This window comes from Podarcis muralis, chromosome Z (genome assembly GCF_964188315.1).
Source record: "Podarcis muralis chromosome Z, rPodMur119.hap1.1, whole genome shotgun sequence".
Taxonomy (NCBI): Eukaryota; Metazoa; Chordata; class Lepidosauria; order Squamata; family Lacertidae; genus Podarcis; species Podarcis muralis.
The window spans coordinates 2,354,355-2,370,302 of record NC_135673.1 but is presented as its reverse complement, the minus strand read 5'-3'; the positions used below and the strand labels follow the sequence as shown (position 1 = coordinate 2,370,302).

The 15,948-nt window shown below is 47.2% G+C and overlaps 1 protein-coding gene across 2 annotated transcripts in view; it reads right to left on the bottom strand.

Moving 5' to 3' along the window:
• Positions 1-8,033: 8,033 nt before the first annotated feature.
• The window catches only part of RBM18 (RNA binding motif protein 18), a 15,987-nt gene continuing 8,072 nt past the window's right edge, over positions 8,034-15,948 (bottom strand). For both annotated transcript variants that reach the window (XM_028714878.2, XM_028714879.2), the window contains exons 3-6: positions 13,396-13,522; positions 12,237-12,323; positions 11,814-11,899; positions 8,034-8,843 (exon numbers count right to left, since the gene is read on the bottom strand). In XM_028714878.2, coding sequence (XP_028570711.2) covers positions 8,684-8,843; positions 11,814-11,899; positions 12,237-12,323; positions 13,396-13,522 — 460 coding nt within the window. In that variant the 3' untranslated portion in view covers positions 8,034-8,683. The remainder of the gene's footprint in view (positions 8,844-11,813; positions 11,900-12,236; positions 12,324-13,395; positions 13,523-15,948) is intronic.

The window sequence follows — 15,948 nt, the reverse complement described above, 5'->3', positions numbered from 1 at the left end:
CACAGGGACTCGCCAAGTGGGTGGCTCGTTTGGGGGGCAGCTCGTGGGTTAAACGACCTCTGTGGGCTGCTTGTGGCCCATGGGCCTTAGGTTGCCTACCCCTGCTCTACACTGTTGCAGTTGAAGTACTCAGTGCCACTATTAAGCATAGCTTTTTTTTGCAGGAAATTCCCTTATTCCAGCGCCGTTTCCCACTGCTTTCTGCTGCTATCCCGGATTGTTAGATATCCCGTAGACTGTCCCTGGGACAGGTGAGGCTGCTGGTCCCTTATTTTCGAGGCTGCTGGTCCCTTATTTTCAAATCTGAAAGTTGACAGCTATGCTATTGAGGATATTTTGTAGAATCAGTTTCACCTTAGGCAGTCAGCTGATTTGGACAAGGTATTGGTGGCAATGCATCTGACCACATGCCCCCTTGCTCTTGTCCCTCCTGGCTTATTAAATCTAGCGGGGGGGGGGCTATCTGGTTGGGTGGATGGATGTCCTCTGCAGAGAGTTCAATCTTAGTCCTGCTTCTTGATCTCTCATCGGCATTTTATACCATTGACCACGGTATCCTCCTGGACTTACACTTTGGAACTCCCTGCCCATTGATATCAGGCAGATGATGCCTTTGCTGTATTGTGTGTGTGTGTGTGTGTGTGTCTGCTAAAGACATTCTTATTTAAAGACTACCCAGATGTTTAAAAAGCTTGTATGAGTTTTAATTTATTTTAATCTAGTGGGTTATTTTTAATAATCATAAATAAATAAGAATAAACATATGCACCCCACCATCAAGACCATTCCATTGTGACTATCCAACCTCCCAAAATTTCAACACCTCTTGCGATGGTTTGACCCTTTTCTGTTTTAACAGTACAAATTCTACAAACACCCTCCATATCTCCTCGAAATCATTTCTCCTGCATATTCCCCGTCTTACCTTAATGGCACATGTTAGTTTATCATTAATAGCTATACGGTCATACCTCGGGTTACAGATGCTTCAGGTTGCGCGTTTTCGGGTTACGGACACGTCGAAACCCGGATGTACTGGAACGGGTTATTTCTAGGGTTTGGCGATTTGCACATGCACAGAAGCACCGAATTGCAACCCGTGCATGCGCAGACACGGCACTGTGGGTTGCGGACGCTGTGGGTTGCGGACGTGCCTCCCGCATGGATCATGTTCGCAACCCGAGCGTCCACTGTATCCCACACCTTCTTACCATTCCTACCACTCTTCCATTTTATAGTCTGCTTGCCCCTTCCACTTCCTGGCTATAATAATTCATGCAGCTATCAAGAAATGTGAACAGGTCCTTCATAGCCTGCGTACCTTCCACGCCATCATAAACTGATACCAATGCTACCTCTGGACTTTTGGTCAGCTTTAACCCTATGATTTCTATTATCTCCTTAAACACCCTTTGCCCAAAAAAGTTGTACATATTTACACCCCCACCACATGTACTGTGGTTTTAACTTTTTTGTATGTTTTAAATTATGGTTATAAATTATTAAATGATAATCTTATTGCTTTATCATTTCACCAAATTTCTACCGTCATGACTAGAGTCTTGTTCTTTTCGCAACAAACTCAAATTCTCAGGATGCTGAATTCTGGGACAAACCCAAAATGTCTGATGCCAGCAGAGAACCTGAAGTACTGTGTCCTTGGCTAATGAATGAAGATGCATGGCAGGATTTGCACATGGCCCTCAAAGTGACTTGGGCAGGCAGTGAAGTTGAGCCACCCCATCAACTGTGCAGAGAGAGGGAGGGAGGGAGGGAGGGAGGGAGGGAGAGCTGGCTGTTGACTGCTCTCTTGCCTAGACTTGGCACCCGTCTCTGCTTTGGGCACCAGCCCATCTGAGCCTGCCTGGCAGCATGAAAGCAAATTATCCCATCCGCCCGTCACCTTGGCCTCTTGGCAGCCGCATCCAAAGAGGGCCTGCTTAGAAATTTGATCACCTCTGTGGCGCAAGGACCTCGCTGGGGCTTCTCTGTGGAGTCAGGCCCAGGGAAGTAACATGAGAAGATGGAGCGCCAGCGATGGATAATCACCCTGATTGAGCTTGACATCCAAATTGGCCAGTGCAAGAGAGAGGAAGTCATTTTGGGGGCTGCTCCAGAGGCTGACGCTGACGCTGCACCAAAACCCTCAAAAACACATTAGGCTGGCAACAACAAAAGAGAAACTGAGACCCACCAGCTGCCCACCTTCCTCCATGGCTGCTTCTTTGTGCAGACAGAGTCTGGCCACCGGTCTGCCCTTGCCTCTTCTGACTTGTCATGGTGCTGCAAGACCTCAGACGGAGGTCTGCCTCTCCACTCCTGCTTGCTGATACAGTGGTACCTCAGTTTAAGAACTTAATTCGTTCTGGAGGTTTGTTCTTAACCTGAAACTGTTCTTAACCTGAGACATCACTTTAGCTAATGGGGCCTCCTGCTGCCGTGCGATTTCTGTTCTCATCCTGAAGCAAAGTTCTAAACCCAAGGTACTATTTCTGGGTTAGCGGAGTCTGTAACCTGAAGCATCTGTAACCTGAAGTGTCTGTAACCCGAGGTATCACTGTACTTTTTAAATTGGAGGCCCTTGATCTCACTCCACCTTTATCTACTGAGCATTTATTTGCCGCCTTTTGGTCTTTGGGACCTCAAAGCAGGTCACAAAACAAGTTTGAAAAACCACAACATTCTCTTGCAAGCAGAAGGACAGTTCCCAGTTTCTCAGGTGCAATTTGGGTTTCTGGAGGTGTTCAAGGGCATTCTACCAATGGCTACAAGGTCATGGGGTAGGAATTTTGTACCCCCTTCTCCCCATTACCTGACTCTCCTCTACCTAATCAGAAAGCCCCATTGTGGAACTTTTTTCCCCTTGGATGGGAACCCTGGGGCTCTCAAGATGCTGTTGCACCAAAGCTCTCTTTCTCTCTGACCATTTGACATGTTGGTTAGGACTAATGGGTGTTGGAGGGCTAGAGTTGTTCCCCACCCATCACTGGGTGTCATCCCCTCCCCCCACTGTGCATGCATCAGAAACATGTGTTGAATGCAGCAAGGTCATGTTTTGCTAACAAGTATATCAGGTTCAGCGATACAAACCAGAGCAGATATTGGCTGCAGTTCCCTCTATGGAATGGCCACATGCTAAAACTAGGCATTTGGGTAGGGAGTTCCCACCCCTAATTACACTGGACAGCACAAACAGTGGTGTTTGTGTGGTGTAAACAGTACCCAGACAAAGGGGTTGGACTAGATGACCCTCATGGTCCCTTCCAATTCTCCGTTTCTATGATTCTAATTACTTTGCTGCCGCCGCCACCTCCACCACCACCCGCCACTGCAATGTGACCCAATGGGGCTATAATTCATGATCACTTATGGACAGAGGGAGCTGCCTTAATCTTGAGCCAGACCACTAGTCCATCTCCCTCAGTACTGCCTACACCAGCTGGGCACAGTGGCTCTCCAGGGCTTCAGACTGGGAGTATTTTCCAGTCCAACTTAAGATGCCACTGGGGACTGAGCCTGGGACCTCCTGCTGATTGTCTGCCTGGTCTTATTAGCAGACATAAAGAGGCGGTTACCAAAACGCTTCTTAAAAAATATATATTTGGACCTAGTCACTATGGCCAATTATTGTTGTTGTTTAGTCGTTTAGTCGTGTCCGACTCTTCGTGACCCCCTGGACCAGAGCACGCCAGGCACTCCTGTCTTCCACTGCCTCCCGCAGTTTGGTCAGACTTATGTTTGTAGCTTCGAGAACACTGTCCAACCATATGGCCAATTATTGTCTAGTCTCAAATCTTTCATTCTTGGGCAAGGTGATTGAGATGGTGGTTGCGGAACAACTCCAGGCATGCCAGTATGATGTGGGCTATTTGGACCCCTTCCAGTTGGGTTTCAGGTTCACCAGTATGCATTTGATACCCAGCTCTACCTCTCATTTAAATTGGAGACCAGTGAAGGAGATGAATGTCCTGTGGGTGTCTGGAGGTGGTTGGGGGGGGTGGTCAATGGATTGAGGCTGAACCACAACAAGACAGAAGTACTGTTTCTGTGGGACATGGAATGGGCAGCTGTGGGGGACTCCCTGATCCTGAATGGGGTAACTGTGCCCCTGAAGGACAAGGTGTGCAGCCTGGGGGTCATTTTGGAGGAGCAGGTCATTTGTGTGTCCAAGGCAGCTGTTTACCAGCGCCATCTGGTACACCAGCTGAGACCCTACCTGCCCTCAGACTGTCTCACTAGTGTGGTACACGCTCTGGCTATCTCCCACTTGGACTACTGCAATGTGCTTTACATGGGGCTACCTTTGAAGGTGACTCGGAAACTACCACTAATCCAGAATGTGGCAGCTAGACTGGTGACAGAGTGGCCACCGAGACCACATAACACCAGACCTACATTGGCTCCCAGTATGTTTCCGAGCACAATTCAAAGTGTTGGTGCTGACCTTGAAAGCCCTAAATGGCTTTGGCTCTGTATACCTGAAGGATCCTCTCCACCCCCATCATTCAGCCCAGACAAGAGCTGAGGTTACAGGGAGCCAGGCAGAGGACCTTCTCTGTAGTCACATCCACCCTGTGGAACACCCTCCCATCAGATGTCAAGGAAATGAAAAACTATGTCACTTTTAGGAGACATCTGAAAGCAGCCCTGTATAGAGAAACTTTTAATGTTTGATGTTTCACTGTGACTGATATTTTAATTTACTGGAAGCTGCCCAGAGTGGCTGGGGCAACCCAGTCTGATGGGCAGCATATAAATAATATATGCCTTTGCTAACCTGGTGCCCTCCAGTTGTTTTGATCTACAGCTCCTATCAGCAGAGTTGAGGAGTTGTAGTCCCAAACATCCGGAGGGCACCAGGTTAGCAAGATTCTCTCTCTCTCTTTCTCTGTGTCTCCCTCCCTCCCTCCCTCCAGCATCTTTTATGGGAGGTTGGGAAATAAAGATAACAACAACAACAATAAAAAGCTCACACCCTCCCCACACCCACCCCTTGGATGCTGGCGTATTCAGCTTTGGAGGGAAATGAAAGTGGATGGATCTCCCTGCCTCTCTGTATGTTTCTGTTGCTCACGTGACAAAGATGCTTCACGCCTTAGAGCCAGGGTTGGTACCTGCGGCTCTCCAAGTGATGGAAGGACCCCTAGCTCAGTGGTGGGACATCCATTTTGCATGACATTCAACTCTAGAATTCCCATTTAGGGCTGGGAAAGCCTCTTGCCTGAAATCCTGGAGAGCTAGCTGCTGCCGGCCAGTGTAGACAAGGCCAAGTTGGATAGACAACAGATCTCCGTTGATAGGAAGGCAGCCAACAATGCTCCTATTCTGAACTACAACTCCACCACCCCTGGTCATTGGCCATGCTGGCTGGAGCTGATGGCAGTTGGAGTCCAACAGCCTTAACTGGACCAAAGCCTCTCCACCACTGCCTTAGATTGGCTTGAGAGCTCAGATTTGCAAGATGCCTTTCTAAATTGTCCTAAATTGGTTGATGCACTTAAGGCAGAGTCTCAAATGCCTGCTCAGAAGAGGGCAACCAAAATGATCCAGCAGTTGAAGCAATTCTCTTTGAGGTTACAATTTTGGAAGCTTTTTAGAGAAGGTGACTAAGAGGAGACTTGTTAGAAGTATAAAACACTGTGCACGGTAGGAAGACAGTGGCTCAAGAAGGATCCCGCCCCCCGCCCCCCAAATCATGACACTAGAACTTGTAGACATGCAATGAAGCTGAATGTATGTTGGATGAGTCAGGACAGACAAAAGGAAATCCTTTTTCACACAGCATGGAGTTAAAACTATGGAATTCACTCCCACAAGATGTGGAATGGCTATCAACTTGGATAGGTTTAAAAGATTAAACAAATTCATAGAGCTATCTGTGGTTCCAAGTCATGAAGGCTATGTTCTACCTGGATTGTTGGCCAAAGAACCACAAAGAGTACCGGAATTTTCACTCCATAAGACACACTTTTTTCTTCCCCAAAGGTAAGGGGAAATGTCTGTGCACCGTATGGAGCAAATGCGTGGTCCCTGGAGCCAAATTGCCCAGTGGAGAAAAGCAGATCATGTGGGTTTTTTCTGAAAGAGGGAAGTGGGTGTTAAAACAAAGCCGGCTAATCGGCAAACGATCGGGGAGGGAGATAAGGGACGCTAGCAATAAAGGAGGCTGCCTGGGAGGGGAGGGGGGAGGTAATGACAGCTAATTTGCAAGGAGAGGAGACAGGAAGACTAAAGCAATGAGAGGAGAAATTAGAAGAAAAGGAGGAGCAAAAAACTACTCCAGCTAAGGAAAAGACACTAAGGCAAACAAGAGGGAAGGGAGTGTTGAAAGGAAGCAGCTGATCGGCAAGCGATCGGGAGATAAGGGACGCTAGAGATAAAGGAGGCTGCCTGGGAGGGGGGAGGTAAAAGCCCATGGATCCTCAGGATTTTTGCATTGTTGTTGTTGTTTAGTCGTTTAGTTGTGTCCGACTCTTCGTGACCCCATGGACCAGAGCACGCCAGGTCCAAAGTCACCATTAGATCACATAGCATGTCCATGGCTACAGCCTGGACCAAAAAAATCACCCACCCACTGTTGCGTGAGGCCGCAATGGTGCAAAAACATAGTTACAAAGCACGGATCCACATGGATCCTCAGGATTTTTGCACTGGGATACCCCAAACTCACCATCAAATCACATGTCTGTGGCCACAGCATGAACCACAAAAATCATACATCCACTGTTTCGTTCAGAGTATTATTTTTTTTCTTGTTTTCCTCCTCTAAAAACTAGGTGCGTCTTATGGTCAGGTGTGTCTTGCGGAGCAAAAAATACGGCACTTTCTTTGCTTTTAGTAATGTGTGCGCATTATGCTTGGCTGTGGGGCATGAAGGCCGCTCCCTGCAAGGCCCTTTCCACCTGGCTTAGGGGGCGGGGCCCACACTCACCAGCTGCACTAAAGAGGCTCCTGGGAGACCAGAGGGACATCACTATGCCTGACAACAAATCCCAATTATTGGATTCTTTTGCCCCTTCTTTTTGTGCCTGCCAAACAGCCGTGTCATGCTTATGATATTTTATTCTCTTGTTAATTATGCTGTTTTAAATGTGCATTTTATATTTGACTTCAATTAGCAATGTTTTCTTTTGAAATGTTTTAAGTTTTTTTTGTTAATTTTATGTTAGATATGTATTCTGTAGTTAACCTCCTTTATGTTTCATCTTTAAGAAAATGTTTTAGTTTTCTGTTAATTATGTTGCTTTGACTGTATACTCTATATTTGACTTTCTTCAGATTGGTTTATTGATGTTTGATTGATGTTTTAATATTCTGTAAACCACTTTGAGATTTTTCTTAAAAATATAAAGCGGTATAGAAATGAAATTAATAATAATAATAATAATAATAATAATATGATGTAGCAACGTCTTAGAAGCAGCATTTATTCTGCGTGTGAGAGAATACATCATTCAAGATAGTGCATGCCATCTCAATGCTTATAACCACCTACATTATATGCATGATTTAAAGGATTTTAATTTATTCATCTCAGCGCTCAACGTAAACAGTGCAGCCTGACAAGGCAGCAGTAGCAAATGTTTAAGTGCTGGAGATTTGCCCTTGCCACTGCCAGAGTTGGATGTGTGTTAGGATTCTGCAAGAGGATAGAAACTTGTGCAAAATCCTGCTTCTTGGCTATCTTAGCTGTCATCTAAAACACATTAGGTGACTTTAGCTTTTCCAGATGGAAGAAGCTTCAAGCTGTAAGGGTAATCCCAGGTGACCCTGAAGGGGTCAGTGGGGTGGCTGAATTTGTTTGTGTTTGTTGCGGGGGGGGGGGACGGGACACACAACTTCAGTACCTTGTACACCTTCTTGCTGTTCCCCCACCCCAATGCATAATGATACAAAGGAGTAAAATATAGAAATGAGACCAGTGTGTATGATTTGGGTGCAGAATTGGGACCTTTTAAGTTTGAAAAGGCAGAAAACGCCCAGTTTTGCTGCATCCACAAGCATTTCACATTAGACTATTTTGCTTCAAAAGGTGCACTTCGAAAGTCTGCATAAAGTTTATTCCTGTACAATCATTAGAAAGTTTTGATACATACACCCAGATGAGCTGACGTCGGCAGAAAACCCAGCACAGAAATCCCACCCCATTCGTGCCAGGATTCAGGGCTGTGTCCCCAAGGTGCCAGGCACAGGAGACACCCGGCTGGCTCAGCTGCGGAGGTCACAGAATTCATCCCATGTTTAGATGCTTGTCAAAGACACCCTTTTCTAGCCTACTAGCTGCATCAGGATTCTGTATCTTCAGGCTGGAGAAATACAGCAGGAGTGTGTTTGGTGTGTCTGTGAGAGAGAGTGAGAACTCACACATATATCTGGAGTCTTGTTGCAGAAGTAGCCACAGGAGTAGATGCTTCAGGTTTTACTACTGAGAACAACCTTGGGTTCTTTATAGGTCTGGAGATGGTGTTGCAGTCCCCCACCATTGTCACCACCATCACCACCAACACCAACACCAGGAGAGGATTTGCTCCCACGTGCAAATGGAAGATGCAGGAGAAGGTTCTGAAAAGCCCAGGATGCCACACTCTATGGGGAGGCAATGAAGTCCCATCCAATACAGTCCGCCTTTCATCCTGGTGGACCTTTCTTAGTGCCAGAAAGGGACGTTGCCTCTGACAGCAAATCATCTCTTTGACTTCCAGGCCGCTTTGGAGTATGGGGCAATCCGTTTTTTGTCTGGCGGCTTGAAGTAGGAATATGGCGCTGCCGGTGGGAACTCTGCATCCGGGTTCTCCGCCATCATCTTCAGCTTGGCCTCGATGGCTTTGATCTTCGTGCTGACGCTGTGGAGGAAGGGAAGAGTAAATCTGGTTGAAACGTCAGCCTGGCTGTCCTGGGCCTTGATTTAAAATCGGAATCTAATGTGGACGGGGGCTTAGAGCTGGAGAAGCATGTAACTGTCATCATCATCATTATTGATTAGTTCGTATCCTGCCTTTCCCCCCAAATTGGGACTCAAGGCAGCTTACCCAAATTAAAAACAACACAGATAAAATGTATAAAAGGTAATAGTTAAAAAGGAATCAAGCGCTACTAGAATTAAAACAATATAAAAAACCCTATTAATATACAGAGAACAAAAAGAAAACAGCACTGTTAAAGCTCTTTCCTTTAAAAAGTGTCAGATCCCAAAGGCCTGCCAGAATAAAACTGTGAAGACCTGCTGGCCGAAAGCCAAGGAGGAGCCAGTCTAGCTTTAGGCAAGGAGATCCAAGCTGTCAGGGGGCTGCCACCACTGAGAAGGCCTTCTTCTGTGTCCCCCCCGCCCCAGCATGCCTCTGAGGGTGGTGGGGAGAAGGGCCTCTCTTGAAAATCTCAGAGCATGGACAGGCTTTATGGGGAGGACAGTCCTTCAGACAGCCTGATCCTAAGCCCTAGCGGGCTTTCATAACTAACGCACAAGTACTACGCACCTCTAGAACCTTCAGATTGTTTTTCTTCAACAATAGTCTTTGCAAAACCACCTGAGAAGCAGCTTCTGAATCCAAGCGACCTCTCACAAACCAATTGGTGTTCTGGTGCCAGAGAAGGGTGGGGTATTTAAAAAGGCAAAATGCTATATTGCAGCTAGTGCAGAACACTGCTGCCCACCTGCTGACAGGTACAGGGTGGCGAGAATACATTGTATCCCTTGGGAAGCATCCCTGCTAATTTGTGGCTTCCAGGCCCAGTTCTGGAACTCCAGGTGCACCCTATCCACTCACCAAGCCTCTTCCCCAGGGGTGACCCAGCCATGTGGTCTGGGGATCTGCCATGTATTCTGAATTTGTCTTATGAATGGAATTGCACTGCTGATTTGATGCTGCTGACCGCCATGGCATTCCTGCCCCCCGCCCCTGCTTAAAGTTAGCGCGCCTGAAATTTTAAAAGAAGAAGAAATAATCTGAGGTGGTGTTTGGGGCATTACAAACCCTCATTCAGGAGGCGAGGCACCCTGCAGCCCTTTCTGTAAATGTGGTTTTGCTAGACTGCAACTCCCATCACTCTTCACCACGCTGGCTGAGGCTGATGGGAGTTGAGTCCAAAATGCCTGAAGGGTCACAGATCCGCCCCCCCCCCCCGTCTCTCCCACATACTACAGTGGTGCCCCGCAAGACGAACGCCTCGCAAGGCGAAAAACTCGCTAGACGAAAGGCTTTTCCGTTTTTTGAGTCGTTCCGCAAGATGAATTTCCCTATGGGCTTGCTTCGCAAGACGAAACGTCTTGCGAGTTCTTGCGAGTTTGTTTCCTTTTTCTTAAAGCCGCTAAGCCGTTAATAGCCGCTAAGCCGTTAATAGCCGCCAAGCCGCTAATAGCCATGCTTCGCAAGACGAAAAAACCGCAAGACGAAGAGACTCGCGGAACGGATTAATTTCATCTTGCGAGGCACCACTGTACAGTGGTACCTCAGGTTAAGTACTTAATTCGTTCTGGAGGTCTGTTCTTAACCTGAAGCACCACTTTAGCTAATGGGGCCTCCAGCTGCCGCTGCGCCGCCACTGCACGATTTCTGTTCTCATCCTGAAGCAAAGTTCTTAAACCGAGGTACTATTTCTGGGTTAGTGGAGTCTGTAACCTAAAGCGTCTGTAAGCTGAAGCGTATGTAACCCGAGGTACCACTGTAATGTTAAACTATTGCAATGCACTTTGTGGAAGACTTTCCTGAGTTTTCTGCTGAAAGGCAGCCAAAAAATATTGTAGAAATGAGCCAAAACTCACACCCAGAACTTGGAAGCCCAGGGCCCAACATAAAGCAGCCACCTGGATGCCAGCCTCATCTAGGACTATGGGGCTGGGGTAAGGTTCGAATCTCTCCTTGGCTACAAAGCTCATTGCCTCCCAGCCTAACCTACTCCGCAGGGTTGCAGTGAGGATGAGGAGAGAGATCCAGGATCCTGAAGCACTGGATCCATAGTCCTGGATCCAAAGAGCTACCTCAGGTTCACTGGAATGGGATTTCTGATTCCAAACAAAGACACTGAGTACCCTCCCCACACACAATCTGCTATCAGATCACCGACTGGTTTAGAAAACCCAGTTAATTTCAACAGTGAATGGCCATGCAGTCGGGCAGGGGGAGTGTAGTTTGCTGCTGCTGTGGAAGCAGAAGTTCACAAGCCTAAAATGTATTTCATATAACTGACTTTTTATTTCTAGTCTTTGTATATAATATTGTTGTTTTATTGCTGATGCAAATAAAGAGTCATTCATTCAGAAGTTCACAATGTTGCCCTATGGAACAGAAGAGGGACTTGAAACAGCAGGATGCGCTGGCAAGTTCAGGACCAAAATAAGGACTTCTTCACATAATGTTTAAAGTGTTGATAGCTTTAAAAGGGGTTTGTATATAAACTGATGGAGGATAAGGGTTTAGAATCATAGAATCATAGAGTTGGAAGAGACAACAAGGGCCATGGAGTCCAACCCCCTGCCAAGCAGGAAACACCATCAGAGCACTCCTGACATATGGTTGTCAAGCCTCTGCTTAAAGACCTCCAAAGAAGGAGACTCCACATACAGGAGTTTGTCCACATACAGTATGGAACCTCCGTTTTCAAGGCAGTCTACCTCTGAATAGCAGTCACTGGTATTCAACAAGAAGTTCCTGGCTTGTGGGTTTCCCAGAGGGACCTGGATAGCTGCTGTGGGAAAGAGGCAGCTGGATATGGGTCTGATCCTGTAGGCCGCTTCTTAAGGTGTCTCCAGCTGAAGCTGCACCCCCCCCCCCAATGCATACAGCATGTTGCAGACATGGTAAAAGCACAATTCTCACCTCAGATTAGACTGGGTTGGCTCTGAGCTGGATGAGGGTTCCAGGCTGATGGGAAGTATCTTTTCATTCTTGTTCTGATCATATCTCTGGGAAATTAGGGGTGTTGGTGGAAAGAGAAACAGCAGAAATTATTTGACAAGAAGGGAAACAGGCCCAACCCACAAACAAGCAAAAGGAACACTGTGGACGCTCAGGTTGCGATTCAGTGCTTCTGCGCATGCACAAAGTGCGATTTAGCACTTCTGCACATGCGCGACCACTGAAATCCGGAAGTAACCTCTTCTGGTACTTCCGGGTTTCAGTGGTCCGCAACCCGAAAAAACACAACCCGAAGCGTCTGTAACCCGAGTTATGACTGTACAGGGAAATGGGAGGGGCTGCCTGCTCTCCTCTGAATTGGGAAGACGGTCAGGTTCTGCTTACCTTGACCTGGGCGTGAGCCCACCGCACCACCAACTTTTTGGAGAGGGCTAGCTTGCCATTGAGGGACTGGATCGCCTGCTCAGCTTCCTGCAGGGAAAAAACACCGTCAAGGAATGAACCCCTTTCCCAGGGGCTTCAGCTGAATATTTCTGGGCAGTTACTACTCTGAGCAGCTAATGGGTAGTGCCAGGCTTTTGAGGGGGGGGGGGTTCGTTTCAAAAGGGGCTGCAGCATAGAATTTAAGGGGACAATAGGTGCCCAGGTGCAGAGTGGCCTGCAGGATGCACCAGACTTTTAATCTTCCCAGCTGCTCATTGCAGAACCATCAAATTGTAAAGCTGGAATCATGGAACTGTAGAGTAGGAAACTCTAGTTCAACACCCTGCAATGCAGGAATATGCAGCTGCCCCATACAGGGACCAAACCTGCAGCCTAGGCATTATCAGCAACACACTCGAGCCAATGGCCATCTAGTCCAACCCCCTGCAATGCTCAGAAAGCTCCACTCAACACTTGAGTGCAGTTTGCAGAACCAGAACAGAAGGCAGTCAAGGAGTGTTTTTAAAACGACCAATGCACCATTCCAAGACACACAGCAAATCTCTCTCGCCTCCAATTTTCCCAAGGCAACCCTGCTGACAGAAAGGCCAGCAAAAAAAGATATAGCTCCGAGGGCAGGAAAAATTGCTATACGATGAAACTCCATTGGGGAGGCAGGAACAATAAAAGAATGTCTATGGAAACACCCCCCCCCCCCAAAAAAAAAGGTTTGTTGGGAGTTCAGCAAAACATCTGGAGGGCACCAGGTTGGGGAAGGATGGCCTACTACAGTCACCTGGCACAGCCAAGCCTACATCCCCACCAGAATCCTTAAAGCTGCGGAATGCTCTAAACTAAGTGATCCTCAGCTTTGGGGATGGGGACGCAGAACAGTGGCAGAGCCCTAGATTCAATCCACCTGCCTGCGTCCCTGGAGAGCCACCTTTCCTCAACCAGGTTCTCTGCAGATGTGGTTGGGACCCCAACTTTCACCAGCCCCAGCCATGGATGATAATGTTGTAGTCCAGCAACACCTGGAGCAAGCCAGGCTGGGGAAGCCTGGAGTAGACACTGCTGAACTAGATAAGGCAATGGCCTGACTCAGGACAAACCAACCTACCTGCTTGGTTTCAAAGTTCACAAAGCAGTAGCCTCTGGGCTGCCCTTCCAACACACCAGACTTGTGGAAAAGGAAGTCAAATTGCTTCACCTTGCCAAACTTCTGGAGGAGCTTGAGAAGGTGGTACCTGAAAGGAGGAGGGGGGAGAGAAAAGCCAAGATGATGACCTCTGTTGGTTAAGAGAGTTTGAGTGGAAGGGAAGGAGGACAAACCACTAGGCCAACTCAATTCAAGCAGCTCCCAGCTTGTTGCTTGGGAATAGGAAAAAATGAAGTTGTGCCCAGTATGTGTGTGTGTGTGTGTGTGTGTGTGTGTGTGTGTGTGTGTGTGACCAAGGGGACTTAATTAGTTAGTTCTATGTCCTGCTTGACTGCAGAACCTCAAAGCGGTTCAGAAAAAGAATGAAACAGTAAGATTAGTATTAGTAAAAACAATCAAAGCATTAAAAAAAAAATCAAAACTAGCAATAAATGAAAAATGCATTGGCATTATAAATATCTAAATATCTAAACAGCAATGTTTTAGCAGATACCGAAAGAGTGAAGGCACCTGCCTGTTATCAACAGGCAGGGAGTTCCAGAGCGTAGGTGCCTCCACACCAAAATATTGATTTCTCACTAGTCTTATGTGCCAACTGTAAGTGCCAGTTCTTATAGACAGAAGCAGTCGAGTGGGCATATACAGGGTAAGGCGATGTTGCAGGTAATCTGTTCCCAAGTTATTAAGAGCTTTGTATACAGATGAGTGAGAGCTGAGGACCGTTCTGAGGGTGGGGCAGTTTGCACGGTCCAAGGCTGCTGTGGCCTTCAGCTGCCAAATTCAATACAGTGACCTTGTAGCCACACGGGTGCCAGCCAGTTCTCTGAAGCCCAGTACAAGGAAGGACATTCCAGGAACTGAAGCGATCTCCCAGGCCAGGTTGCTACAGATGTGTTCCTGGAACAGGAAGGAAACAAGGGCCAACTCAGTTTGCCCTGGCCCAAGAAGACCCTAATGAAGTGGTGGAAGAAAAACAGCCGCCGGGTCTTACGGTGTGGACAGGTAGTCCTCACACTTTCCTTGAGGTGGTGTGGCTGGAGAGGATATGATGGAGGCAGAAAGCAAAATCTATCCAAAAAGCCCTTTTAACAAAGCCAGAAAAGTACTGGTGACTTTTTCTTCTTTGTTTAAAACTTTGGAGAGCTGTTGCTCCCAAACGTTTTGGGGCCGCTACCCTATTGGTTCCATAATCTTGTCCCCATAAAAAGCACTGTTCAGAACACTGTCCTCACCTGAAAACACAAACACCTTTTGCCACTTGGCCGAGAGAAGCACACACCTAGCTCTCTCCTTTAGCAAGTCCTGTTGGGGTGTCTCATTTAAATGCATGTTTGTGCGGCTGTGCGTCAACCTTGATTTCATCAGGATTCACCGCGCATCTTTCCCTGCAGTGTCTCCACTGAGCACAGCTGGAAAGCGATGAAGCCTCAGGGACATCGAGCTTAAATGATATGCCGGATTTTGCTGGGTTGGTGAGAAATGCTGAACTGAAAACAATTTAGAATAGCACCGCAGTGTTCATACATGGGCAAAGATAGCGATGTCCCTCTCCACCCTGATGTTCATTTCACACAGGGATTTCTCAAGTTGGCAGAGACAGGGCTGTCCACATGAGGAGGAGGAGGAGATGGTCAGGAAACTGAATCCTGAGCACTGAAGTGGAAGCCCTGGAACCCTGGCCTAGCCAAGGCAAGATGAGCCAGAAACGGAAAGAATATGAGGAGTTGTAGGTCAATGATAGGGTCCTTCCAAAGGTTGCTGGACTCCTACTCCCATCAGCCCCAACGAGCATCCTACACAAACCTACCTAGGAGCTAGCCCCACTGAACTCAGAAGCTTAATTCTGAGTAGACTTGCATAGGATTAGGCTGTTAAGTACATAAACCACTGGTACTCTTGAAAGCAGCCAGGGAGCCTACAAATGTGGCATATTCACAGACGGGCCATCAAATAAGCCAAAGGATGTTCTGGGCCTGAACCCTAATAATTAATACCAGCCTGTTGTTCTTTAACCTGTTGCCTTCGGTTTTTCTGTTGTTATTGGTATTGCATAGGTGTTGGCGTTACAACAATTTTTAGCATGTGATGTTTAAGTGAAAAGTTACACACACACACACACACACAATTACTGACTTATGGAGAAACTGGATGCTGGCTCTGCTTATGTCTGAGCTGAGCTGCATTTTGAGCTCTCCTTCTGCACATGGGCCTTTGCGCTCTGTGGCGTTTGCTGTCCAGCAGGAACTGCCTGCTACAGCAGTGTAGTTTTCTTTGCTCCTTTTAGAGAAAATATAAAAACCACCTGTTATGTTTCTGTGTGTGGCTATATTCTGTGTAGTTTACCCAAATGTTGCACTCTAGCTCATTATTCTGAAACCACACACACACACAAACTGGAAGCTGATCACAGGGGCACTAACTAGCACTCAGTTCCCTTGAGTCACAAGAAGACAGTTTCCTGGATTCATCACCAGCCTGGAATTCTGCATTTCTCCCTCATCTTCCAGTTCTTTA